Source organism: Lolium perenne, chromosome 3 (genome assembly GCF_019359855.2).
Source record: "Lolium perenne isolate Kyuss_39 chromosome 3, Kyuss_2.0, whole genome shotgun sequence".
NCBI classification, from domain to species: Eukaryota; Viridiplantae; Streptophyta; class Magnoliopsida; order Poales; family Poaceae; genus Lolium; species Lolium perenne.
Genome location: NC_067246.2, coordinates 15974805 through 16002175, shown reverse-complemented (window position 1 = coordinate 16002175; position 27371 = coordinate 15974805). Strand labels below are relative to the sequence as shown.

Here is a 27371-nt window from a genome sequence, read left to right as displayed (position 1 = left end):
GCAGTATGCTCTGTCACTTCTATCTCCCCACGCCCCCATGATCACCACAGCAACAAATTTTCAAATCCTACGCTGCTGGTTCTTGATTTTCACCTTTGCCCTGGTGCCATACTGATGCTTCACGTCGAGGCGGCTGAGGAGCAAGAGGAATTCTCCCCGGTCACGTGTTGCAGCAACCTCAGCAACTACGGCCCATTCTGGCTTACTTTGAGGCTGAAAGATCGTGCTCCTCAGACTTCGAGGTCGTTTTACTTACCAACAGTTGTCCAGTTCTAAGGAGCTCATTTCCATCGGCTGGCTTTACATGCACATCTCTGCCAGGAAGGCAGGTTCCGTGTCGCTGATATATGCGAGCTGAACGCCTCCAAGATTTACACTTCTGTAACAATTTATATATCTTGTGAAGACACTTGAAGATGGCTCTGGAAACTGAGGGAAATATAGGACAGGAACATACCATGGTGCTATGGTCTGTGAGGGCATACTCAGCCAATCCTTAGTCCGCTCTCTGCCATCACAGCACATCACCCATGCCTCATTTGTCAAAACTTGTCCCTTGGTTCTGCTGAACAACTGTATTAATTTTCTTTCGAAAAATTCATTGCTCAACCAGTCAATTTTCTTGCCTTCGAATTCACATACCTGTTGAACTCACAAGATAAGACAGCAAAACCAGCGGGCGAACATGCCGGCTCCGGCTCCACGCACCTGCTGGAGCGATCAGTGCCACACTTAATCAAAGAATTTAATACTACGGGCCCTGGCACAAGGGGTCCAGATCATCATCTTGTATGGCAACAACACAAACTTAATATGGATCAGGACATTTGGACGTGGACTCTCTCTAGTGGGTGTGGGAAAAGTTATAGCGTTCATAGAACTAGTCAAACTCATTGCCTAATGCCATTCATATCTCCTCTCTCATCTTCCTCCAGTCACTTGAAAATCCTTTCCGGTTACCAAATCTGTCTCCTCAAATCAGATATTTGGTATGTATCCCAACTCACTGCTCGCCATCTTACTCTTGCTGTTCCTCATCCAGCGCACACGCGCGGACTGCAAGACGGTAGCATGCGGGAACCTCACGGTGAAGTACCCATTCTGGCTCGGCGCGCCCAGCCAACCCCCGCCTGAGGTGTCTTGCGGCCAGCCAGCCTTCGAGCTCTTGTGCACTGGCAACGGCAGCAGCAGCACAGCTTCCTTGAGGGGCTCAGCCATCCGCGTCCTCAGCATCGACTACGCCGCCAGCAGCTTCGTTGCGTCCCACGGCAGGGTCGCAGTTGGCAACGATGGTGTGTGCCGCACGGACTTCAGCATGTCTTCCAGCCTATCCCTCAGCCCATTCAAGATCAGCCCCAGCAACCGGGCCATGTGCTTCCTCTACAACTGCAACGGGACGGAGCCACGCGGGCGAGGGTACATGAACGTCACCGCTGGCTGCGGTAGATCCATCTTCGCTTACCTTGCTGGAAGCTACGACCGGGACAGGCCACCGGCAATACTGGCTGGGAGCTGCACACCTACGCGTATTTGCCGGTGCTCAGGTCCGAAGCAGAGACCTTGACAGCAGCAAACTACAGTCGACTCCTGAAGAGCGGGTTTATCCTGGAGTGGTCAGCCACTAGTGTCGGGGACTGCTCCGCTTGCAGCGCAAGCGGCGGCCAGTGCAGGTACATCAATGAGTACGCGGCGTTCGCGTGCCTCTGCCCCAGTAACAGAAAAAATGGGTCAACGTGCTCTGGTAAGCCTCCAAACTCTCGCACCTGTAAAACTAAAATTTATAAACCTAGTTGAAAACTTGAAATAGATGTAAGAGACCCAAAACGAGTTGTGCACATATAAGAAAATCTACAAACAAAATTACATATGTGCTGATGTGGAAAGAAACAACCTACATTCACTGGGGTATTTATTTTTTCCTCACTGTCCCCCGCACCGCATGCAAGTACTCCTACAAATTATATGTCCTAAATATACACGAAGCATTGAAATGGCCTAGCGACAAACTGGATACGTTTCTTCATCCATACCAATCAAGTAGAAAGCACTGACAAATGCATAAACAGCAACAAGACACACTAGTGAGTAGAGACCAATTGACCATTCACGGGCACCTTGTGTCCTTTGAAACTGACTAATATGTGAGTGAGAATACTCCACTTAGAACAGTAAAGGTACCCGTGCAAATTCTCATGCAATTCCCATTTACTCCGACCGCAGCAAATTCTCACTCGCTCTAGTTTCCACACTTCCATTATGTTAGAGTATATATTAGTATATTATAGTTTCCCCATGTATTAAGGAGTTTTCTGCATATTTGCACCTGTACATGTATTATATATTGTGGCCTTTGGCCCCCTGGTAATACAAGCAGTCTATTACCCTAACATGGTATCGGAGCAAAAATTGGTCCTCTAGGTCCGTACATCTGCCGCGGCTCCCCGGCCGTCGTTGCCGCTCGTCCTGACCGCCGCCTCCTGGCCGCCGTTCCTCCGGCCGCCGCTCGTTCTCCTCCGGTCGCCGCTCCTCCCGGCCGCCGCTCCCCGGCCGGCTGCTCCCAGCCTCCGCCGGCTCTCTCCGGCCACGCCGCCCGTCGCCCGCCCACGTCCGGCCGACGCTCGCGCCGGGCCATCCCCCGTCCGGCCGCTCCACCACCAGCTCTGCGCCGCCCGCCGCCCGTCGCCCCCGTGCTGCCCCTTATCTGGCAGCTCGCCCGCGCCGTCCCCGTGCTGCGTTCTGTTCTGCGTGCTCTCTCTGATTCGATTGGGATTTGACCCGATCTAAGAAAAAAAAAGTGAAAAAAAAAACCATGTCTTCCTCGTCGGGCTATGTTGCGATTCCTCGCTGTCCGGTGGCTTTTGATGGCGCGAATTATCCTAATTTCGCTGCCTTCATGCGCGTCCACATGCGCGGTCTTCGTCTTTGGGGTGTGCTTTCTGGCGAGGTCTCCTGTCCGCCGCGCCCCGTTGCTCCTACGGCGCCTATTGCACCGACGCCCGTTGCCCTTGCCCCCGATGCTACTCAGGCGGTCAAGGATGCAGCCAAGAGTGCTGATGATACTGCTCTGGCTGATTATGACCGGAAGGTCCAGGAGCATTCTACTGCTGTTGCGACGTACCGGCTGGATCTGACTGACTACACTCAGTGGATAGATGAGGATGCTCTTGCTGTTGTTGTTCTCACTTCCAGTGTTCTGCCTCAGTATGCTGCTGAGTTCATGGGTCTTCCCACTGCTGCTGCTCCGTGGGCTTTTCTTCATCAGCTCTATCAGCCGTCTGGGGATGCTCTTTACCTGTCTGTGGTGCGCCAGGAGCATGCTCTTCAGCATGGTGATTCCACTATTGATGAGTTCTATACTCAGAGTGCTGCTATTTGGCGTCAGCTTGATTCTCTTCGTACAGCTGTGTGTGCCACCTGTCCCTGCTGTCTGACTGTGCGCGCGGATCTGGAGTTTCAGCGCGTATTTGAGTTCTTGTCGCGGCTCCGCAAGGAGTTTGAGCCGCGTCGTGCCCAGCTGCTTGCCCGTGGTCGTGTTCCGCTCTCTGAGGTACTGGCTGAGTTTCGTGCTGAGGAGACTCGTCTTCGTGGTGCTGGTCTTCTTGAGGTTCCCTCTGTACTTGCTGCTCGTGGTCCTCCTGTACCGTCTGCTCGTGGTTCTCCTGTGCCGTCGGCTTCGTTGCGGTCTCCAGTACCGCCGATACTCTCTACTCCTCCGGTCCAGGGCCAGAGTCAGCCTCAGCAGCCTCGTGGTATGACAGCACCTCCTCGTCCTCCCTGCGCCTACTGTGGCAAGTCTGGCCACGATGTCTCTAGCTGCTGGAGGAGGGATCCCAGCTTACGTCAGCAGTACCATGCTCGTAGGCAGGCTGGTTCTTCAGGATCTTCTGCTGTTGCACTGTCTGATCAGGACATTATCCGTGGTCTTCGTGGTCTGCTCGCTGCTACAGGCTCTTCCTCGTCGGGTACTGCTGGTTCTGTGCCTAGCTCTTCTGGCACCGCGCGACCACCACCTTCTACACAGTCAGGTACGTCATCCCCGTGGTATCTGGATTCTGGAGCTTCTTTTCATATGACTTCTGCGTCTTCTATTCTTTCTGCTCTTCACTCTCTTATTTCTCCTGTCCGTCTTATCACGGCTGATGGTACCTCTCTTTCTGTTTCCAATCGAGGCACCCTTTCTACTTCCTCTTTTTCTGTTCCTGATGTTTCTCATGTTCCTAGTCTTAAGATGAACCTGTTTTCTGCTAGTCAGCTTACTGATTCTGGTTGTCGCGTCATTCTTGACGCTGATTCTTGTGTTGTTTAGGACCGCCGTACACAGGCCCTGGTTGGAGCTGGCCCTCGCAGCCTTGAGTCTCCGGGGCTATGGGAGTTAGACTGGCTTCGCGTTCCTTCCGCTGACACTTCATCTGCCAGTTCTCCTGCGGTTCTTTGCTTCTGTCACTGGCTCTTTTCAGCAGTGGCATCATCGGCTGGGTCACCTTTGTGGCTCCCGTTTATCGTCATTAGTTCGTCGTGGTCTTCTGGGGTCTGTCTCAAGAGATGTGTCTTTACATTCGTGTTAGGGTTGTAGGTTAGGCAAACAGATTCAGCTTCCTTATCCTACTAGTGTGTCTGTATCTCAGCGACCTTTTGATTTAGTTCATTCAGATGTTTGGGGTCCGGCTCCCTTTCCTTCAAAAGGGGGCCATCGATACTATATTTTGTTTATTGATGATTTTTCACGGTACACCTGGTTGTTTTTTATGCGCTCTCGCATTGAGGTGCTCTCTATTTATCAGCGCTTTACGGCAATAGTTCGTACTCAGTATTCCACGCCTATTCGTGTGTTTCGTGCTGATTCTACAGGCGAGTATATCTCCCAGCGCCTGCGTGGTGTCCTTACTGAGCAGGGCACCCTCGCTCAGTTCTCGTGTCCCGACGCCTATGCTCAAAATGGTGTCGCCGAGCGTAAGCATCGTCATATTCTTGAGACTACCCGTGCTATGATGATTGCTTCCTCTCGTCCGCCGCATTTCTGGGCTGAGGCTGTCGCTACGTCGACTTACCTCATTAACATTCAGCCTTCAGCTGCCCTTCAAGGTGGCATTCCTCTCGAGCGTCTCTCTGGTAGCTCTCCAGACTACTCGACTCTTCGTTTATTTGGTTGCGTTTGCTATGTCCTTCTACCTCCTCGCGAACGCACCAAACTGACCGCTCAGTCTGTTGAGTGTGTTTTTCTCGGATACAGTGATGAGCATAAGGGCTATCGCTGTTGGGACCCCGTTGGTCGTCGGATGCGCATCTCTCGTGATGTCACGTTTGATGAGACGTGTCCCTTCTATCCTCGCTCCACCTCTGGTACTTACCCGGTGGATGATATCTCTTTTCTTATTTTTCCTGATGCACCTCTCGCTGTCCCTTCTCCTACACCTCTTAGTTCTGATGCGCCTCCTTACCCTAACACATTACTCTGCTGTTCCAGAGCAAGAAGCTGTTTCATGGTCCTGCAGCCGCCATGTTTTGAGCAAACTCAATCAATCAAAGTCCACCATCAGCAATCACATCCGGTCACACCTCATTGATTCACGTTGTTTCTGGTCCCCTTCTTGGGGCTTTCTATGAACATTTACTATCTTTTCAACATATCGAGACGCAAGCTTTGCGTTTTTCTCGAAAAAAGTTCTGTAAAATAAAAATATTAGCATTAGCACCTTATCAGAGTATTATGGCAACAATCCAAAAGAAAAATGAAAAGGAAATAGCTCACTGAAAATTGAAATTGCGAACATATGTTACAACTTGTGTCACAGGCCAACAATTTACAGTAAACTGATGCTGCTATTGGTGGACACATGACCAGGAAAAGAGCTAGTTTGAGAAATTGTATGTGTGTTACTTCAAATTCCAGTGCCAGAACAATGTTTTTGTGGCTTCAAGAGAGTTTCTGCGCGGATCAGGTCATCAAATATCATCCCAGTAGATGGATGAACATTATCAGGCCACACGAAGACCTTTCCAACCCTTCATTCATGTTAACTGACCAGTCTCATCCAATGACTAAATTGCTCAGTCTAGACTGAGTAAACAAGACAGCAACCTGTCTTGACCCTCAGTATCAAATTAGAGTAAACGCAAAGCAACCATACAACCAACCTTCTTAGTAACCATCTTGATTCTTCGTCCTTAACTCCTTACTGAAACAAGTTGTCATGTTCCACACCTTTCTGCTTCTATGTGTTAAGTAGCTTAGCATCTTTTTTACAACTCTCAAGAACAAGCATGGCACAAGAAACAACAATGTGCATGTGGCAATCTGACCAACTCGGATCCATTCTGGCTTGTCCAAGATGAAGGAAAAGAGAGGGCATGCGGTTTGATAGATTACAAGGTTTACTGTTACAAAAATAGCCCCTTCCAGAGGAGCACTATGCATGATGCGTTTGGAATCCTCAACATCTTGTACAAGAACCATACCTTATTTTTTCGAGAAAACAAAAGGGGCCTTTGTGCTTCAGTTCATTGGAAAGATAATGCTTTTGCTTACAATCCTGCTAGGAGGTACCGGGTATTTTACAAACAGGAAAAATGAAACTAGTGCACATCACAGGTCGTCGGCAGGACAGGCCTAAGTCCTCTCGAGGATATTAACATGGAGGACCTCAACCGCAGCCAAGTTCCAATCACCAAGACATACTTCAAACGGCTTTCTACCATTCAATATCAGTCATGCCAACCAGGATCTGCTGTTCTATGATTCCACCGATAACTCAATAGTGCCGCAGCTGAAACATGGACTTGTTCTGATGCAAGGTGTCAACAACTCGTTTGTTCGTCTTGGTCAAGTGCCCTGCAATGCTTCTCGTAACTGCGCATTGTACTTTATAGATGGTTGCAAGACCACCCTCGTGCCAGTACTGGCAGTGGCGGAGGCAGGAATAAATTTGAGGTGTGGCGAAGTCAATAAATGAGAAAATGCAAGATTCGACTAGATAATATTACGTTGCTTTCAACGGGTAAAATCTAATTTCAAAATGTTAAAATAAAGTATTGCACCTCAAAATACCTCACTGAATAAATGACATGAATAACAGATCAACAGTTTAACTAGTTGAACAAATGAATGATCTGCATTAATAGAGAAACGATAGAAAAAGCATAAATCAGTAACTATCAGTATCATATTAGGGGACGAGGCATGTTACTAAGTGAAGATAAGATGCATACCTTGTACTGGAGCTTATTTGAGTAAAAAAGCGAGATCAAAGACAATGTAGTTCCGCAATCAAATACCTTGCAATGTACTTATTTTCTTCTACGGCGCCATGTCCTTAATCTTCTACTCGCCCTCGCGGCCTTGCCTGTCGCGGCCTAGTTCATCGCCAGCAGCCGCGGTTCTTGTTCCCGCTGCGCGGTTGCGTCCTGCCGTGGTGTGTTGGTGCTGGCTCTGCTATGCACGATCGCGACTTCGCGAGGGTTTTCCTTACTTCATTGAGAACAGCCAAACAGGAAGTTTACTCATTAGGCAGGCCTAATATTGAGCAGGCCCAACACGGGACTGCTTCTTACCGATTCGTTAGTTTCAGTCCATAAACAGAAGCGATTTCCAATTCTCCATCGATGACAGGCAGCGTGAGACAAACCTGAACAAGAACTGAACCTAACTCATATGTATACTGCTATAAGAGCCAAATTTTAGGTATGGCGGCTGCCAAACCTTGCCATATTGCTAGCTCCACCCTGAGTACTGGGGGCATCAGCGCCAACAATGAACGCAAGTGAGTACAAACAATTAATCAGCAATGCGAAGAAACTTCATAAATAAGCCTTAAAAATATCAGGTAAAATATAGGTACAGAGAGATGGCAGTTTTGTGGAACTAAATTTTTTTTATTATATCAAATGTTATGAATGAACTTCGTAATTTTCTAGTTGAATTTATACGAAATAGTGCATGGCTACTGCTTCAAATATTTGAAATGAAACATCAGAGTAACGGTGTTTCAGTGCAACAATACATCTTCATGTGACTAATATCACCAACCAAACATTATCATGGTCGGCAGTACCTGGTCAGCTTTCAATGGAAGGTATGCTTAGCAGCTATTAGTATATAAAGATATATTTGATACCATATACATGCAATGCAAAGAAACTTCATAAATAAGCTTTACAAAGTTCAGGTAAATATAGGTACAGAGAGATAGCAGTTTTGTGGAACAAAACGTTTTTTATTATATAAAATGTGATGGATGAACTTCATCTCCTCGGCGCTGGTGACGGCACACCGGTGATGGCTGGCAGAGCTTGGCGGCGGCCAGGTCCTCAATCTGCACTGCTGCATCTCCCCGCCTCCCGCCGGTGCAAGGTGGTGCTCCTGGGCTTCTCCCGCGGCACGAGGTCGCCCGGGACAGCAGCCCTGGGTTGGATGGCGGAGGTGGCCCTCTTCTTCGCCGGAGATGGTCGGCCTGAGGATGGTGGTGGTGGGTCTTTCGATCTGTCACCGAGTCCCGGTGGCGAGGTGGGGAGGCGTGGAAGCCGGCGATGGCTGAGGAAGACATGAGCATCCTGGTTGTCGCTGGTAGAGGGCCGACCGGCTGCAAGGCGTTGCCCATTCGCTTGGTGTCGCCGCTTTGCCATGGCTGGTCTGGGATGGTCGGCAGCATCGGGGCCCGACCTGAATAATGGTAGCGGTCCTAGGTTCTCTCTTGTGCGAAGATGAAGACCTGCCTGAGGCTTGTCCGTCTAAATCTGGCCGGAGTGTTGCGTTCCGGAAGGCTCTGCCGGCGAATGTAATAGTGCACCTTATGCCTGGAGTTCGCTGGATCGGGCGTTATTCGGTCGTGCGCACCCATGCTTTTTTTTCCGACCGATTGGTGCTGGAGGGAGCGGCGCGAAGCTCTGTTCTGTGTTGCCATCAGATGACATTCTAGTCCATGGTGAATCAGAGGTGGGAATATCGTGAAGGCCGGATTGGGAGGACTAGCAATGGAGGTTCGAGTCTCTGTCTTGTTGGGGGACTTGCTTGGTGTTCTGGGTTGCAGTATGCAAGTGGAGGCGGCAACACATGTGAAGTTCAGAGTCTTACCTTTCAGGGTGAAAATTAAAGGTCTGGCCTTAATTGGTTGTGCCTGGCAATGACTTTGTTGAAGGCATTGTTTTGAGGGCGGAGACTATCTCCAGGTTGAAAACCTAAGATCTTTTGATCGGGCGACGACGGCGCTTGTGCACTGTTCCCTTCTTGGAGGCGTCGATGGTGGAGAGTCTGGATTTCAGGTGTTGTCTTGGTGGACCGTAGCGGGACTTCTTTTTCTTAATTTTCTTTTTCTTTTTTTTGGTTGTGTGCATCCGTACTACAATTAGGGTACTGCGTTGTTGCAGAGGTTGGGTGTAATTGGTATCTATTGATATTAATATATTCCCTTTATCGGAAAAAATATGTTTATTTCAGTTGAATTTCTGCAAAACAATTTCTGAAATCAACACATATATGGAGTAGTATTATTTTGGAAGAAAATGCTCCATTTTCTTGAAATGAAACAGCAGAGTGTTTTTTGACAGGAAATGGTAGGTGATTTGCCTTTTCATTATAGTAGGGGGAAAACAATAACAACTTAGAGCATCTCTAGTAGTGCCCGTATAAACACGAACCGAAAACCCGGAGTTCAGTCTCCCGAATTTTTCGGTTTCGACGATTTTAGTCACGGCACAGAACAGAAACCGAAAACTCGAACTGAAAAACAGAAATCAAACATCGTGGGAAATGAAAGGAGGTTCTACTCCGATGAACCATGCGAAAGGCAACGAGGTTTTCGTCCGATCGAGCTACAGTCAAACCTAATTTACATATACCAAGAAGAATCCTAAATAATCCTACAACTGCGCGCTAATTTGATCCAAAATTGGCCCCGGGATAGTCACCGGGGATCTACGCTCGGCGGAGGAGGAGGGTTTTTGCGCCGGCGACCTCGAACGGCGCCGCCTCCGCCGAGCTCCCGCAGGTGACGGGAAGAGCCGGCGCGTCTTCATCGTCGTTGTCGGTGTTGCCGCGCGGCGGAACCGCCGGCAGCGGCGGAACCGCTGGCAGCGGCGGGCTGCACGTGCCGGCGGGCTGCACGTGCCGGCGGGCTACACGTGCCGGCGGGCAGGGCCTCGGCTTCCCCTTCGCGCCCCTCGACGCGCTTCGGCCGGCGCGCGAACCTGCGCGGCCACCTACGGGCCGCCCGCTTCGGCGCTGCGTCGGAGCGCGCCCGCCTCGTGCGGTCCGCCTCCAACCGCACACCCGGCGGACGCGGCGGCGACCCTCCGCCGCCAATTCTGCCCCCTCCCCTACCGGCCCGTCGTGCGCGCGCCATTGCGAAGGGAGGGGTTGTCGCGGCGGACCGGCTAAGGTGACGACGGCGAAGGTATGGCTCGCCGGAGCGGCGGCAGCGGCGGCGGGGAGTAGGGTTTTGGAACCGCGCGGCGGAGCGGCGGCATCGGCGGCGGGGAGTAGGGTTTTGGAACCCAACTCCCCTCCGCGGCCTGTATAAATACGGGGCGGCCGTCGCGTTTCTCGGGCCCCCGAACTGAGTTTACGGGCCAGGCCTCGAGTTCAGGCTCTGTTCTGGGCCACTTTCGGCCCGAACCCGTAAACTCGCCGGAAATATACGAGTCCGGCATTTTTTTGGTCTCTATTAGAGTTGCTTTTACAGAGTGAGACTCAAGAAGAACTGGAAAAAAAAAAACCACAGACGCTAACAGAAGAATAGTCTCAACATCTAAATCTCCATTCTCTCTCTAGCCAAGCTGAGCAACTCCAGATCAGCCTTGATTAGGGAGGCCAGTCCCGCAGCAGGCATCAAAAGGTTCTGAAAAAATATGACGCCGACGCTCCTTCCAAATATGCCAGAAAGTGTATACCGAGAAGGCGATATTGCTCTTTTGCAGCTCACATTTCTTGCCACTACCCAGCTTCGCCCACCAGCCAGTGGCGGAGCGTGAACAAAATAGAAGAGGGGGCAAATTCTATTAAAAACATCAAACAAGCCTAAAAAATGGTGCAAATTATGGAACATATGTAAGACAATACTAGATGGCAATGCCATGATGCTATACACGCATCTTGTTCGCCTTGCCTCCGATTTTCTGTCCATCTTCATCTTCCATTTAATTTACATATTCCACAATAGTCATAGCATCAGGAAGGGATGTATGTTCAAGTTCAATAACTTCATCATCTCTTTTTCTTTTACGTATTAAAAAAAGAATATCTTCTGATGTTTCCCCATTGCTATCTAAATATAAAATGCATCAATTGAGCAATCTAGTGGATTAATGGGATTGAAAATTACCAGTGCATCCCAATTGTCAAGGAAAAATCGGAATTCAGAAACGCATACCTAACCTGGGCGCTGGCGTCTCACGGCTGGCCGGGTGGCGTGCAGGCAGTGGGGCGTTGTGCGCAGGGGGCGGGCGGAGCAGCAGCCGCCCACGGTACTGGATCGTGGCGGAGCGGCGCCAGGAGGGGGATCAAGGGCAGAGGGGTGAGGAGGGGGATCGACGGGAAACAGGGGCCGGCCCTGGCATTCCAGGGCCCCGGTGCAAGCCAAAAAAAAAGGCCCCCGGTACATAAGCAATAGAGATGATTTTTGATATTTAATTTAATACAAACTTAATCATTTAACATAATTCTTCCTATCTTCTCAAGGAAATACTCATGATCTTATGGGTGACAGTGTTCAACTCACAAAACATCTACTCATGATCTTATCACATTTCAGCTCAAACTTGTGCTTGCTCTCCACGTCCTGCATTCCAGGTCTCTAGCCCGCTCTCCAGATTGTACTTGGATCTTGTATTGACATGCAAAATAAACAAGTGCACTAACTATGTGAAGCATTTTTTTCTAAAATTTGTTGATGCAAAGTCATTGATAATATTATCAACATTAATCTAATCCAATAGGAAAAACAAGGTCTTCTTCTCTTATAGGTCCCTTCTCCACTAAAATATCCCTTAATGTTTCATCTAAATTATCCCAATTTGCAGGATCATAAATATATGTGGTAAAAGATTGTTGTTCTGGTTCATTATCACTCACATTATTATTACCCCCATCTAAATTTTCATGCTCACTAGCATTGCTATTGTTTGCATATAGATTTTCATTGGGCTGTTCCACAATTGCTAGAGCTAGTTCTTGAGAATCACTAGCAGAACTTGCAGTTTTGCTAATAAATTTGTCTAAGGCACCCTTTTGGGATTGTATGAACTCATCTACTTGTTTTCTCTTCTGTCGCTTTTCATGACTAGAGGATTTTCTAGATGACATCTTGGCACACAGGATGAATTAGGCATGCAAGTAAAAGTTGAAACGAATGAACCTGGAGCTAGGATGCTGCTTGACTCCTTGTTGTCGGCTTGCTGCTGACCGCCGCCCGTCGGTACCCGCTGCTTCCTCTACTCCTCTTCCCCCTTTCTTCAGTATTTTATCCCTGAACCTGATTGAGGAATGAGGAATGAAGAAGTGGAGAAACAGAACCGAATCAGATGAACAAGAATAGACTAATCTTGAAGAATATGTAGGAGAGGATAAACTAACCGTTCCAAATTCGGGAGGAATTTCTTGGAAATTAATGAATCATGGTCTCCTCCTCCATTAATCCCTTCAAAACGGCTAGAAATCTCAAGGCGAGAGAGCCCTATCGTCGCCACTTCCGCTGTGATTGGGGATTTAGGGTTGGGGAACAGCGGAACAGAAAAACGAGGAGGCAGAGGAGAAGACGATGCGGCTGACGCTAGACGGATCAATGCGGCCGGTTATTTTCCTATTGATACGTGAGTCCAGATACATCGATGCCTCCATATGGGCTGATTTTGACTGGATCGTTTTTTTTCCAAACGAGCTAGCTACCGTGCCGCTGCATGCCTTGTATCTGTATACTGTAACATACGTAGATGAGGGCCCCTGGCGCTTGGAGGCCCCGTGCGGCCGCACCGGCTGCACCGGTTCAGGGCCGCTCGCCATGGAGGTCGGCGGACCTGATGGTCTCTCTTTGCAGTTCGTCCGTTTGTTCGCTTCTGTGGTGGGAATGAGAAGCGAAATTGGGCTGGTTGGCTTGGTCTGCTGATGGACTGGGTTTACTCATGGGCTGAGTGAGTACCTAGTAAAAGTAGATTGCGTTTTGGAAAGGGGGGGGCAGCAGCCCACTTTCGCCTCCACGACGCTCCGCCCGTGCCACCAGCTACTACTCTGCTGCCCGAGCAAGGTTCCGATGGAGAAAGACAAGAGGCATTCATCAACTATGGTAGAACCAGGGATCCTAGGTTAAAGCAGGCATCTCAGTGGTATCATTGACTTCTTTTGCTTGATCACAACTCCAGTCCTTATCTGGACTATATTCAGTTATAGTTATTATAAAATAAAGGTATCCAGATTGCTTTTGTATTAAGTGGATGAACTTGCTTACTGATGTTTGTTCAATAACTTAATAAGCAGTAACCCAGCTGAAAGCGGCCCCTAGCCCCTTAATTAATACATCATACTCCCTCCATCCCAGGAAACTTGTCTGAGGTTTATCAAAATTTGGATGTATCTAGGTTCTATTTAGTGTCTATATACATCCGAATCTAGACAACTTTCGTGCGACGGAGGGAGTAGATCATATGCCATAGAATCAACAAACAAAATAGCACAAAAATCATCCTACTACTGTGAATCATTGAGTGTTTACAGTCAAGATTCGGAATATGAAAATCCTATCATGAATCAATATTTATCGAGTTACATAATTTCAGTGAATAAGAAAAAAAACGTCAGCAGTACTGAAAGTGATATTAATCATTTAATTCCAAGTGTTTAACACAGTAACGTTTCTCTTTTTGGCGGTTTCTTTTCATTATCACAATACTAAATCCTACAATTATCCATATGAGATAAATGCAGGGAGCAGAGGAGGCTATGTTCTTAACGAAGAACACACAACCAGAATTGAGATTTAGCACTCAATATAAGATGCAAATGATGGTACTACGAATCAAATCTACCTATATAGGTACAGAAACAGAGTAGCTAGCTAGCCTAATACCAACAAAATGAACACAAGCATAAATAAAAATAAAAGAGGTGGAGCTAACCAGTCTACTGCCAACTTTAAGATCTGACATAAAATTACCACTCTTTCATCTGAACAATAGCTCGACCCTCCCGCTGCTGCCTCTCGGACGAAGTCTCATGGGAACCTTGATATCTATCGATGGCTAATGCTAGCAAAATCAACACAATCTACCTATATAGGTACAGAAACAAAGTAGTTAGCTAGCCGAATGCCAACAAAATCAACACAAGCATGATAAAAAAAATAGAAGAGGTGGAGCTAGCTAGTCTAATGTCATCTTTAAGATCTGGCCTAAAATTACCACTCTTTCCTCTCAATAATAGCTCGACCCCTCCCGATGCCTGCTTCTCGGCCAAAGTCTCCTGGGAACCTTGATCTCTGTCGATGGCTGCGACCCTATGAATCAGGAGGATTATCCTGCGTCATCACCCTCACGATAATTAAGAGTTGTCACAGACCAATATCGCAGCATGTAAAATTTAGCAAATAAAATTTCAGTAATTGATTTGAGCACCTCACCAAATATACATGGTTTATCTAATCTTTCAGTGGCAAAATGGCTTCCAGATTTATCTTCTTCCTACTCAATCCCAAATGGCAGAGTATCTATATAAACGCAGAACGCTATAGAAAAGGAACAACCAGAAGAGAAAAGGATAATAAGTTTGCCTTGTCATCAAAGGCTCACTAACCATAATCCCTGCAATTAGAAATAGTAGATAGACATGATAGAATTATGGGAAAACTAACACCATGACGAGCAACTTAGAAACAACCTCTACCTTGTAGCTGCCACCCCTGCCATTTCTTTTCCTCCACTGCCACCATCATCTTCACTCCTGATGAACCGCCCGCTCCCAACGGCAGCGTTCAACCTTCCCTGCTGCCGCACAGGTGAGAGGACATGGCAAGAGAAGAGAGGTGGCCCGTCGCCTGCAGCCGTGATGTCTACGTTCCCCCTCCTTTCCTGTAGACAGTGTTGGGCCTCCAAGAGCAGAGGTTTGTAGAACAGCAGCAAGTTTTCCCTTAAGTGGATCATCCAAGGTTTATCGAACTCAGGGAGGAAGAGGTCAAAGATATCCCTCTCATGCAACCCTGCAACCACAAAGCAAGAAGTCTCTTGTGTCCCCAACACACCTAATAGGTGCACTAGTTCGGCGAAGAGATAGTGAAATACAGGTGGTATGAATAAGTATGAGCAGTAGCAACGGTGCCAGAAAATAGCTTGCTGGCGTGTAGTTGATGGTGGTAGTATTGCAGCAGTAGTAACACAAGAAACAAGAAACAAGCAGCGATAGCAGTATTTAGGAACAAGGCCTAGGGATTACACTTTCACTAGTGGACACTCTCAACATTGATCACATAACAGAATAGATAAATGCATACTCTACACTCTTGTTGGATGATGAACACATTGCGTAGGATTACACGAACCCTCAATGCCGGAGTTAACAAGCTCCACAATAATGCTCATATTTTAGTAACCTTTAGTGTAAGATAGATCAAAAGACTAAACCAAGTACTAGCATAGCATGCACACTGTCACCTTCATGCATATGTAGGAGGAATAGATCACATCAATATTATCATAGCAATAGTTAACTTCGCAATCTACAAGAGATCATGATCATAGCATAAACCAAGTACTAACACGGTGCACACACTGTCACCTTTACACACGTGCAGGAGGAATAGAACTACTTTAATAACTTTGCTAGAGTAGCACATAGATAGTAGTGATACAAAACTCATATGAATCTCAATCATGTAAAGCAGCTCATGAGATCATTGTATTGAGGTACATAGGAGAGAGATTAACCACATAGCTACCGGTACAGCCCCGAGCCTCGATGGAGAACTACTCCCTCCTCATGGGAGCAGCAGCGGTGATGAAGATGGCGGTGGAGATGGCAGCGGTGTCGATGGAGAAGCCTTCCGGGGGCACTTCCCCGCTCCGGCAGGGTGCCGGAACAGAGACTCCTGTCCCCCAGATCTTGGCGTCGCGATGGCGGCGGCTCTGGAAGGTTTCTGTGGTTTTCGTCGAACGTATCAGGGTTTTCGATCCAGGGGCTTTATATAGGCGAAGAGGCGGTGCAGGAGGGTCGAAGGGGTGACGACACCATAGGGCGGCGCGGCCAGGGCCTGGGCCGCGCCGGCCTATGGTCTGGGGGCCCAGTGCCCCCCCTCTGGTCCTTCCCGGGTGTTCTGGATGCTTCTGGTGAAAATAGGAACCTGGGCGTTGATTTCGTCCGATTCCGAGAATATTTCGTTACTAGGATTTCTGAAACCAAAAACAGCAGAAAACAGGAACTGGCACTTCGGCATCTTGTTAATAGGTTAGTTCCAGAAAATGCACGAATATGACATAAAGTGTGCATAAAACATGTAGATAACATCAATAATGTGGCATGGAACATAAGAAATTATCGATACGTTGGAGACGTATCAGCATCCCCAAGCTTAGTTCTGCTCGTCCCGAGCAGGTAAAACGATAACAAAGATAATTTCTGGAGTGACATGCCATCATAACCTTGATCATACTATTTGTAAAGCATATGTAGTGAATGCAGCGATCAAAACAATGTATGTGACATGAGTAAACAAGTGAATCATAAAGCAAAGACTTTTCATGAATAGCACTTCAAGACAAGCATCAATAAGTCTTGCATAAGAGTTAACTCATAAAGCAATAATTCAAAGTAAAGGCACAAAAGAAGATTAAGTTTCAGCGGTTGCTTTCAACTTATAACATGTATATCTCATTGATATTGTCAACATAGAGTAATATAATAAGTGCAATAAGCAAGTATGTAGGAATCAATGCACAGTTCACACAAGTGTTTGCTTCTTGAGGTAGAGAGAAATAGGTGAACTGACTCAACATTGAAAGTAAAAGAATGGTCCTTCAAAGAGGAAAGCATCGATTGCTATATTTGTGCTAGAGCTTTAGTTTTGAAAACATAAAGAGAGCATAAAAATAAAGTTTTGAGAGGTGTATGTTGTTGTCAACGAATGGTAGCGGGTACTCTAACCCCCTTGCCAGACAAACCTTCAAAGAGCGGCTCCCATTTTATTTTATTTTTGGATGGCACTCCTTCCATCCTTTCTTTCACAAACCATGGCTAACCGAATCCTCGGGTGCCTGCCAACAATCTCATACCATGAAGGAGTGCCTTTTTATTTTAGTTTTATTATGATGACACTCCTCCCAACCTTTGCTTACACAAGCCATGGCTAACCGAATCCTTCGGGTGCCGTCCAACAATCACATACCATGGAGGAGTGTCTATTTTTGTTAATTAATTTGGGACTGGGAATCCCATTGCCAGCTCTTTTTGCAAAATTATTGGATAAGCGGATGAAGCCACTAGTCCATTGGTGAAAGTTGCCCAACAAGATTGAAAGATAAACACCACATACTTCCTCATGAGCTATAAAACATTGACACAAATCAGAGGTGATAAATTTTGAATTGTTTAAAGGTAGCACTCAAGCAATTTACTTTGGAATGGCAGGAAATACCATGTAGTAGGTAGGTATGGTGGACACAAATGGCATAGTGTTGTTTGGCTCAAGGATTTGGATGCATGAGAAGTATTCCCTCTCGATACAAGTTTTAGGCTAGCAAGGTTATTTGAAACAAACACAAGGATGAACCGGTGCAGCAAAACTCACATAAAAGACATATTGAAAACATTATAAGACTCTACACCGTCTTCCTTGTTGTTCAAACTCAATACTAGAAATTATCTAGACTTTAGAGAAACCAAATATGCAAACCAAATTATAGCATGCTCTATGTATTTCTTCATTAATGGGTGCAAAGCATATGATGCAAGAGCTTAAACATGAGCACAACAATTGCCAAGTATCACATTACCCAAGACATTTATAGCAATTACTACATGTATCATTTTCCAATTCCAACCATATAACAATTTAACGAAGAAGAAACTTCGCCATGAATATTATGAGCTAAGAACACATGTGTTCATACGAACCAGCGGAGCGTGTCTCTCTCCCACACAAGCATGATGTAATCCAATTTATTCAAACACAAACAAAAATAAAAGCATACAGACGCTCCAAGTAAAGTACATAAGATGTGATGGAATAAAAATATAGTTTCAGGGGAGGAACCTGATAATGTTGTCGATGAAGAAGGGGATGCCTTGGGCATCCCCAAGCTTAGACGCTTGAGTCTTCTTAATATATACAGGGGTGAACCACCGGGGCATCCCCAAGCTTAGAGCTTTCACTCTCCTTGATCATGTTGCATCATACTCCTCTCTTGATCCTTGAAAACTTCCTCCACACCAAACTCGAAACAACTCATTAGAGGGTTAGTGCACAATAAAAATTAACATATTCAGAGGTGACACAATCATTCTTAACACTTCTGGACATTGCATAATGCTACTGGACATTAGTGGATCAAAGAAATTCATCCAACATAGCAAAAGAGGCAATGCGAAATAAAAGGCAGAATCTGTCAAAACAGAACAGTTCGTATTGACGAATTTTAAAATGGCACCAGACTTGCTCAAATGAAAATGCCCAAATTGAATGAAAGTTGCATACATATCTGAGGATCATGCACGTAAATTGGCTTAATTTTCTGAGCTACCTACAGGGAGGTGGACCCAGATTCGTGACAGCAAAGAAATCTGGAACTGCGCAGTAATCCAAATCTAGTACTTACTTTTCTATCAACGGCTTAACTTGGCACAACAAAACACAAAACTAAGATAAGGAGAGGTTGCTACAGTAGTAAACAACTTCCAAGACACAAATATAAAACAAAGTACTGTAGCAAAATAACACATGGGTTATCTCCCAAGAAGTTCTTTTCTTTATAGCCATTAAGATGGGCTCAGCAGTTTTAATGATGCACTCATAAGAAATAGTATTTGGAGCAAAAGAGAGCATCAAGAGGCAAATACAAAACACATTTAAGTCTAACATGCTTCCTATGCATAGGGATCTTGTAAATAAACAAGTTCATGAAGAGCAAAGTAACAAGCATAGGAAGATAAAACAAGTGTAGCTTGAAAAATTTCAGCACATAGAGAGGTATTTTAGTAACATGAAAATTTCTACAACCATATTTTCCTCTCTCATAATAACTTTTAGTAGCATCATGAGCAAACTTAACAATATAACTATCAAATGAAACATTCTTATCATGAGTCTCATGCATAAAATTATTACTACTCCCAACATAAGCATAGTCAATTTTATTAGTTGTAGTGGGAGCAAATTCAACAAAGTAGCTATCATTATTATTCTCATCATCAAATATAGGAGGCATATTGTAATCATAATCAAATTTACTCTCCATAGTAGGTGGTACCAAAAGGCTACTATCATTATAATCATCATAAATAGGAGGCAAAGTATCATCAAAGTAAATTTTCTCCTCAATTCTTGGGGGGCTAAAAATATCATGCTCATCAAAGCCAGCTTCCCCAAGCTTAGAATTTTCCATATCATTAGCAACAATGGTGTTCAAAGCGTTCATACTAATATCATTGCTACTAGCATGCAAATAAGATTCCATAGGTTTTTTAATTTTCGCATTAAACCATTCATGTCTTGACTCAGGAAATAGAATAAAAAGCTCACAGATGTTTTCCATTATGCCTTACTAGTGTAAAACAAGAAACAAAAAGATGCAATTGCAGGATCTAAAGGAAATAGCTTTGAGTACTTACGGCGCCGGGAAATAGCTTAGTAGCCGAGATCCGGAGTGTGAGTACCTTTTACCTTTCCTCCCCGGCAACGGCGCCAGAAAATAGCTTGATGTCTACGTTCCCCCTCCTTTCCTGTAGACAGTGTTGGGCCTCCAAGAGCAGAGGTTTGTAGAACAGCAGCAAGTTTTCCCTTAAGTGGATCACCCAAGGTTTATCGAACTCAGGGAGGAAGAGGTCAAAGATATCCCTCTCATGCAACCCTGCAACCACAAAGCAAGAAGTCTCTTGTGTCCCCAACACACCTAATAGGTGCACTAGTTCGGCGAAGAGATAGTGAAATACAGGTGGTATGAATAAGTATGAGCAGTAGCAACGGTGCCAGAAAATAGCTTGCTGGCGTGTAGTTGATGGTGGTAGTATTGCAGCAGTAGTAACACAAGAAACAAAGAAACAAGCAGCGATAGCAGTATTTAGGAACAAGGCCTAGGGATTACACTTTCACTAGTGGACACTCTCAACATTGATCACATAACAGAATAGATAAATGCATACTCTACACTCTTGTTGGATGATGAACACATTGCGTAGGATTACACGAACCCTCAATGCCGGAGTTAACAAGCTCCACAATAGTGCTCATATTTTAGTAACCTTTAGTGTAAGATAGATCAAAAGACTAAACCAAGTACTAGCATAGCATGCACACTATCACCTTCATGCATATGTAGGAGGAATAGATCACATCAATATTATCATAGCAATAGTTAACTTCGCAATCTACAAGAGATCATGATCATAGCATAAACCAAGTACTAACACGGTGCACATACTGTCACCTTTACACACGTGCAGGAGGAATAGAACTACTTTAATAACTTTGCTAGAGTAGCACATAGATAGTAGTGATACAAAACTCATATGAATCTCAATCATGTAAAGCAGCTCATGAGATCATTGTATTGAGGTACATAGGAGAGAGATTAACCACATAGCTATCGGTACAGCCCCGAGCCTCGATGGAGAACTACTCCCTCCTCATGGGAGCAGCAGCGGTGATGAAGATGGCGGTGGAGATGGCAGCGGTGTCGATGGAGAAGCCTTCCGGGGGCACTTCCCCGCTCCGGCAGGGTGCCGGAACAGAGACTCCTGTCCCCCAGATCTTGGCGTCACGATGGCGGCGGCTCTGGAAGGTTTCTGTGGTTTTCGTCGAACGTATCAGGGTTTTCGATCCAGGGGCTTTATATAGGCGAAGATGCGGCGCAGGAGGGTCGAAGGGGTGACGACACCATAGGGCGGCGCGGCCAGGGCCTGGGCCGCGCCGGCCTATGGTCTGGGGGCCCAGTGCCCCCCCTCTGGTCCTTCCCGGGTATTCTGGATGCTTCTGGTGAAAATAGGAACCTGGGCGTTGATTTCGTCCGATTCCGAGAATATTTCGTTACTAGGATTTCTGAAACCAAAAACAGCAGAAAACAGGAACTGGCACTTCGGCATCTTGTTAATAGGTTAGTTCCAGAAAATGCACGAATATGACATAAAGTGTGCATAAAACATGTAGATAACATCAATAATGTGGCATGGAACATAAGAAATTATCGATACGTTGGAGACGTATCAAGCCGCTTCTCGTTGTTCCGCACGGCGAGACATGAGAGAGGAGGAAGGGATCGGGATAGGATGCACTGACCAGCTCTCGTCCTTCTCGGCCGCCGGCTGACCGCTCGCTGCCATGACGAGCTCGCTGCTCGGGGAGCAGCGCGGGAGGTTGTGGTTGTCTTCATCATCAGGGAGGCACGCGCGAGGAGGGCTAGAGCTGCGCGAGCAAGAGGACGCGGCCGATGGCGGCTTGCTGGAGATGGAGTGGATGCAGGGGATTGGGGAGGAGCAGTTTGGAAGGGGATTGAGGGAGATGAGTATCACGGGAGAGTGGGGAGAAGGGAGGCCGGTCCAGCGCTGGCGTGAAGGACGGCGGCGCCCTAGCCACCTCGCACGGCGCAGGGCGGCGTGACGGGAGGAGAAGGGAGAGGCGGCGGGCGGCGCGACCGGAGGAGGCGTAGAGGCAGCGACACGCGAGGGACGATAGGGTTTCTATGATTCAGTGCTTTTCCCCACTCCCCTGCGATTTCTTTTGTTTCTTGCTCAGGTTGAACGAATCACGCGCCGCCACGTGGCCCATCCGGTGGAGCAGAAACGAGCCACCGCCCAGCCCTTCCGCGACGCGCGGCTCGCGTGGATAGCCTCTCCATGCTCCATGGGGGTGCCCCTATTATACCTTTAGACGCTATTTGTTCATCGGCAGCCATTCGCGTTGGGTGGTTTTGGTTCCAGGTGGTTTGGTTTCGTTTTAAATTCTTCTTGTTTCTTATTTTTCTATTCCTTTTCACTTTTCTTTCATTTCCTTTTTTTAATAGTAAAAGTTGTTCACACGGCTTTGAAAGTACAATAGGTATAAATATATTCATGTATTCTCAAAATAGGTTCACATATTTAAAAAATCATGAGGTTCAAACAATTGTTCACGGGATGAAAAAAACACATTCAAGGAATCAAAATCTTTCTTCCATATTTAATTATTTCCATGTTGAAAAATCTTAACGAGGTTCACAAGATTGTTCATAGGTTGAAAAAAATAGGATCACGGAATTAAAAATGATAATGATTTCCAAAAAAAAAAAAGTTCACTAAGTTCACAAGTTGTTCATGGGTTTAAAATCATACAATCGGAGAATTAAAAATAAATGTTTAGGGATTCCAAAAAATTATTCACTGATTAGAAAAATATTCATGAGGGGCAAAAATATATAGTGAGTTCAAAAAATGTTCATGGGGTTCGCAAAGATTGTTCACTGAGTTGTTTGGAAAAAAATGTTTATATGGTTTAAAAAAATATTCACAATTTTAGAAAATGTTTGTGTATATTCTTAGGATGCAAAAAATACCTCGTGGATTCAAATAAATGTTCACGTGGTCCAAAGAATTGTTCATGGGAGAAAAAAATTACAGATTCAAAAATCTTTCTTTCAATTTTGTCATGTAGTTTCAGAAAATATTTATGGATTCCACAAAGGTTTGTGGATTAAAAAAATGTCCACGAGGTTCAAAACATTTTTCAGCGATTCAAAAAGAAATATGCTCACTTTTTCGATAAATATTCACGTTTTTTAGAAAATATGTTCATGTATGCGGAAAAATATTCACAGTTCAAAACATATGTCCATATTCACGTGTCTATTTATTTTTACACTTTTATGTTTCTTTTCATATGAAAAATCTCATACTTTTTGAAAATATATTCATGGCTTCCAATAATAGGCCATCGATTCCAAAAGAAATGTTGACACTTTTTAAAATTTTGTTCACGGATTCAAAAATATGTTAACAGATTAAAAAAGGTTTACGAGGTTCAAAATATATGTCATGGATTAAAAAATTGTTTATTGATACTTTGGAAGTTGTTTGTGTTGTTTGAAAAAATGTTCATCTGTTCAAATAAATAAGTTCACCGATTCATAAAATATTTACGAGTTCATAAAAATGTTGTTGAAAAATTTATTCATGTGTTGAAAGAAATACTCCCTCCGTACAAAAATGGGTGTCTCAACTTTTTCAAAATATGCATGTATCTAGCCGTGTTTAGGCGTGTAGATACATGCAAATTTAGAAAAAACTGAGACATTCTTTTCTGGGCGGAGGTAGTATGTTATGTATTTTAAAAATGTTTCTTTCATATTTAAAAGTTGTTCACATAATTTTTTATTTCTTTCATAATGTTTAAATAAATGTTCGTGGCTTCAAAAAAGCACGTTGATGGATTTTAAAAAAATATCACGTGTTTCAAAGACAATATTCATGGTTCTAAAAAAAATATGTTCGTATATTCAGAAAAAATTGCAGGTTAAAATAATGTTTTAAAAAACACTAAAAGTAAATATGTTCAATGTGGTTTCAAATAATCGGGTTTGAAAAAAGTATTTACGTATTGAAAAAAATCTTGGAGAAATGTTCACTGGATTCAAAATAATGTTAACCGGTTTTACAAAAAATGTTCCCACGGATAGAGAAATATGCCAATTCGAAAAAAAAGATAACAATGGCTCAAAAAATATATTCTGGTTGTTAAAAAATTAATTTCACTCGATTGAAAAAAAATCTTTACCGATTCAAAAAAGAAGTTTGTTGATGTTTCTTTAGTTGGTGAGCGTGGGATATTGGGTAGAGCTTGCGCCATCCCTGGCGACACGCTCTCACACGACCAGCTCTCCGCCGCCACGACACGACTGGCTGCGACCACGACGCCACACGATGGAGAAGGGTGCATAATTGGTCATCAAATTGGTCCACAATTGGTCATAAAAGCCTCACACATGTTTAGACTGAAACTGTTTTAGAAAACAAATTAATTGGATGTCCACTATTGGTGATAGGCTAGTTTCCGGGAATGTGGCCTCAGGCGAGAGTGGTTTGATTCTGAATTTAGATTATGATAAAAGCATACGATAGAGTTAACTGCAACTTCTTAGAGTAATGTGCTAAGTTTGAGGGGTTTTGGACAAATATAGATTAGCTGAGATTGATCTACTATGTACAATGGATCTATTTGTGACAGGCTGAATGATGAGTGTCGCCGTTCTTCCTTTACTGCTGAAAAATGGTTGGAACTACTATTTGTGTCCCTTTACTTGGGAGTAATTTATTTTTTGCGGGGTACTTGGGAGTAGTTACTTTGAAAGAAATTATTTCATGCAAAAAAGAATGTTTTTTTGTTACATTGTCCTATGCTCTTCTTTCTTGCTCAGTGAAGATTCGGCCCGCGATATAAATTCAGAAAGTGCAAGTCCTACCAGTCCTGGCAAAGCACAAGTTCTTTGTAGAGTGCTACATGTTGAGAATTAGAAGATAATCTTTGTGAATTCAAAAATCCTAACACAAATTGCAAACTCTCTGCAAAGGTGGCAGCCTGGCAGGACTGTAGTATATTCTCAAATTAAACAAGTGCAAGTGTTTTGTCAAAAAACCTACTCACATGCATGCGCGGCCAGGTGTGAACGATTGAAGATGGCCATAACTTAGGATGACTGACGGAGTGTTGGGAGGAGAAATTTGGGACTGGAATGATGAAAGAGACTGGGAAGTGGAATAGTAGACTGATATTGCTCTTGCTGGATTCAACTAATGATAAAATGGCCACCTTATACAGTACCAATTCCAACCACTCAATCAATCTCTAATTTATATTATACCCAGCTACTTTCTACACTAACTCAATCCCACAAAGATCATCATAAAATCCAACTGTACTTAAATATAAAATATGTGCGAGCTCCCCTGCTAGTCCCAGGGCTTATGCCCATGACTTGAAACTAGCATCTAGTTTGCAAGTTAGCATTGATATGTCAGCATTCGGCAGGCTGAATTTTTGTTCGGGTGATGAAGAATAGAAAAGAGACACTGATGTACTGATCCATTAACTTCTTCTCTTGGGATGTGATACCTTTGTGTGCATCATGGATACGTTACTTGCTATGCTGACTATTGCATCCCTGGTCCATGGCCGCCAATGCCAAGATCAAAGACATTGCTATTTAGTTCTGTAAAACGAAAATGTTAGCATTACTTCCATGTTGAAGTATTATGGCAACAACCCCCCGCCCCCCCCCCCCCCCCAAAAAAAATATGGAAACAGCTTATACTGACACTTGAAGTTTGCAACATGATTACAAGATTACAACTTGTGTCACACGGAGAACATGATTACCATGGTTACTGGGTTAACACACTTGGAAAGTTTAAAGACTGTCTCCCAGGACATGTGGACGAGGATAGCCCAGCACTGTGCCAACTAGGCGCAGTATGCTCTGTCACTTCTCCAAGATCACCACAGCAACAAATTTCAAATCCTACACTGCTGGTTCTTGATTTTCACCTTTGCCCTGGTGCCATACTGATGCTTGCCGTGAGGCGGCTGAGGAGAAAGAGGAAGTCTGCCCGGTCACGTGTTGCAGCAACCTCAGCATCTACGGCCCATTTCAGGGTTGTAATCTTGTAATTAATTCATGCATATGAAGAAAAATAGACTGTATACCAAGTGTATAAATTTGTGGAGACGTGCCTTTGTAGAAAGAACATTATCCAGCTCTTTGTTGGTAATTCTAAATGTTGAATGCTTTCCCTTTGACATATTAAATGTATTTCCATCTGCCGCCTCCACTTTTCGAATGACAAAACTGATTATAGACTAACTCTGGAGGTGATGAAATGGAAAAACTGAGGAATATTGTAACTGTGCAATGGCAAGATTGAGGTTTCCATTGGTCAAATGGCAAATATGAGATTCACGTTAGTCAGAGTGGCAGGAATGATAAAACCCATATGATAAAAGCATACGATAGAGTTAACTGCAAATTCTTAGAGTAATGTGCTAAGTTTGAGGGGTTTTGGACAAATATAGATTAGCTGAGATTGATCTGCTATGTACAATGAATCTATTTGTGATAGGCTGAATGATGAGTGTGGTTCTTCCTTTACTGCTGAAAAATGGTTGGAACTACTATTTGTGTCCCTTTACTTGGGAGTAGTTACTTTGAAACAAATTATTTCGTGCAAAAAAAAATGTTTTTTGTTAATTTGTCCTATGCTCCTCTTTCTTGCTCAGTGAAGATTTGGTTCGCGATATAAATTTAGAAAGTGCAAGTTCTACCAGTCCTGGCAAAGCACAAGTTCTTCGTAGAGTGCTACAGGTTGAGAATGAGAAGATAATCTTTGTGAATTCAAAAATCCGAACACAAACTGCAAACTCTCTGCAAAGGTGGCAGCCTGGCAGGATTGTAAGAGTATATTCTCAAATTAAACAAGTGCAAGTGTTGTGTCAAAAAACCTACCCACATGCATGCGTGGCCAGGTGTGAACGATGGAAGATGGCCAGAACTCAGGATGACTGTTGGAGTGTTGGGAGGAGAAATTTGGGACTGGAATGAAGAAAGAGACTGGGAAGTGGAATAGTAGACTGATATTGCTCTTGCTGGATTCAACTAATGATAAAATGGCCACCTTATACAGTACCTATTCCAACCACTCAAATCAATCTCTAATTTATATTAGACACAGCTACTTTCTACACTAACTCAATCCCACAAAGATCATCATAAACTCCAACTGTACTTAAATATAAAATATGTGCGAGCTCCCCTGCTAGTCCCAGGGCTTACGCCCATGACAGGTTCCTTTGAAACTAGCATCTAGTTTGCAGGTTAGCATTGATATGTCAGCATTCGGCAGGCTGAATTTTTGTCAGCATTCGGCAGGCTGATATGTCAGCATTAGTTCCATGTTGAACTATTATGGCAACAACCCAAAAAAAATATGGAAACAGCTTATACTGACACTTGAAGTTTGGAACATGATTACATGGTTACAACTTGTGTCACACGGAGAACATGATTACCACGGTTATCCCATTACATGGTTATTACTGGGTTCTGCTGAACACCCTTGAAAAGTTTGAAGACTGTCTCCCAGGACGTGTGGACGAGGATAGCCCAGCACTGTGCCAACTAGGCGCAGTATGCTCTGTCACTTCTATCTCCCCACGCCCCCATGATCACCA

The 27371-nt window shown here is 44.8% G+C and overlaps 1 protein-coding gene, 1 long non-coding RNA gene and 1 pseudogene across 2 annotated transcripts; 2 read left to right on the top strand and 1 right to left on the bottom strand.

Annotated features, from left to right (window-relative positions):
- Positions 1–848: 848 nt before the first annotated feature.
- The window catches only part of LOC127341118 (LEAF RUST 10 DISEASE-RESISTANCE LOCUS RECEPTOR-LIKE PROTEIN KINASE-like 2.1), a 54277-nt pseudogene continuing 27754 nt past the window's right edge, over positions 849–27371 (top strand).
- Positions 2810–4398, top strand: LOC139838678 (uncharacterized). Its single transcript, XM_071828793.1, has one exon. It carries the CDS (start codon positions 2810–2812, stop codon positions 4304–4306), a length of 1497 nt encoding a protein of 498 aa, XP_071684894.1. The 3' UTR covers positions 4307–4398.
- Positions 10734–12850, bottom strand: LOC127341121 (uncharacterized). The gene is made up of 3 exons (XR_007875300.2): positions 12563–12850; positions 11361–12461; positions 10734–11255 (listed from the first exon to the last, which is right to left on the bottom strand). It is a non-coding gene; the product is annotated as an uncharacterized lncRNA (long non-coding RNA).

Coding starts and splice junctions, on each gene's coding strand:
- LOC139838678 (XM_071828793.1), top strand. CDS start 2,810: ATGTCTTCCTCGTCGGGCTATGTTGCGATTCCTCGCTGTCCGGTGGCT.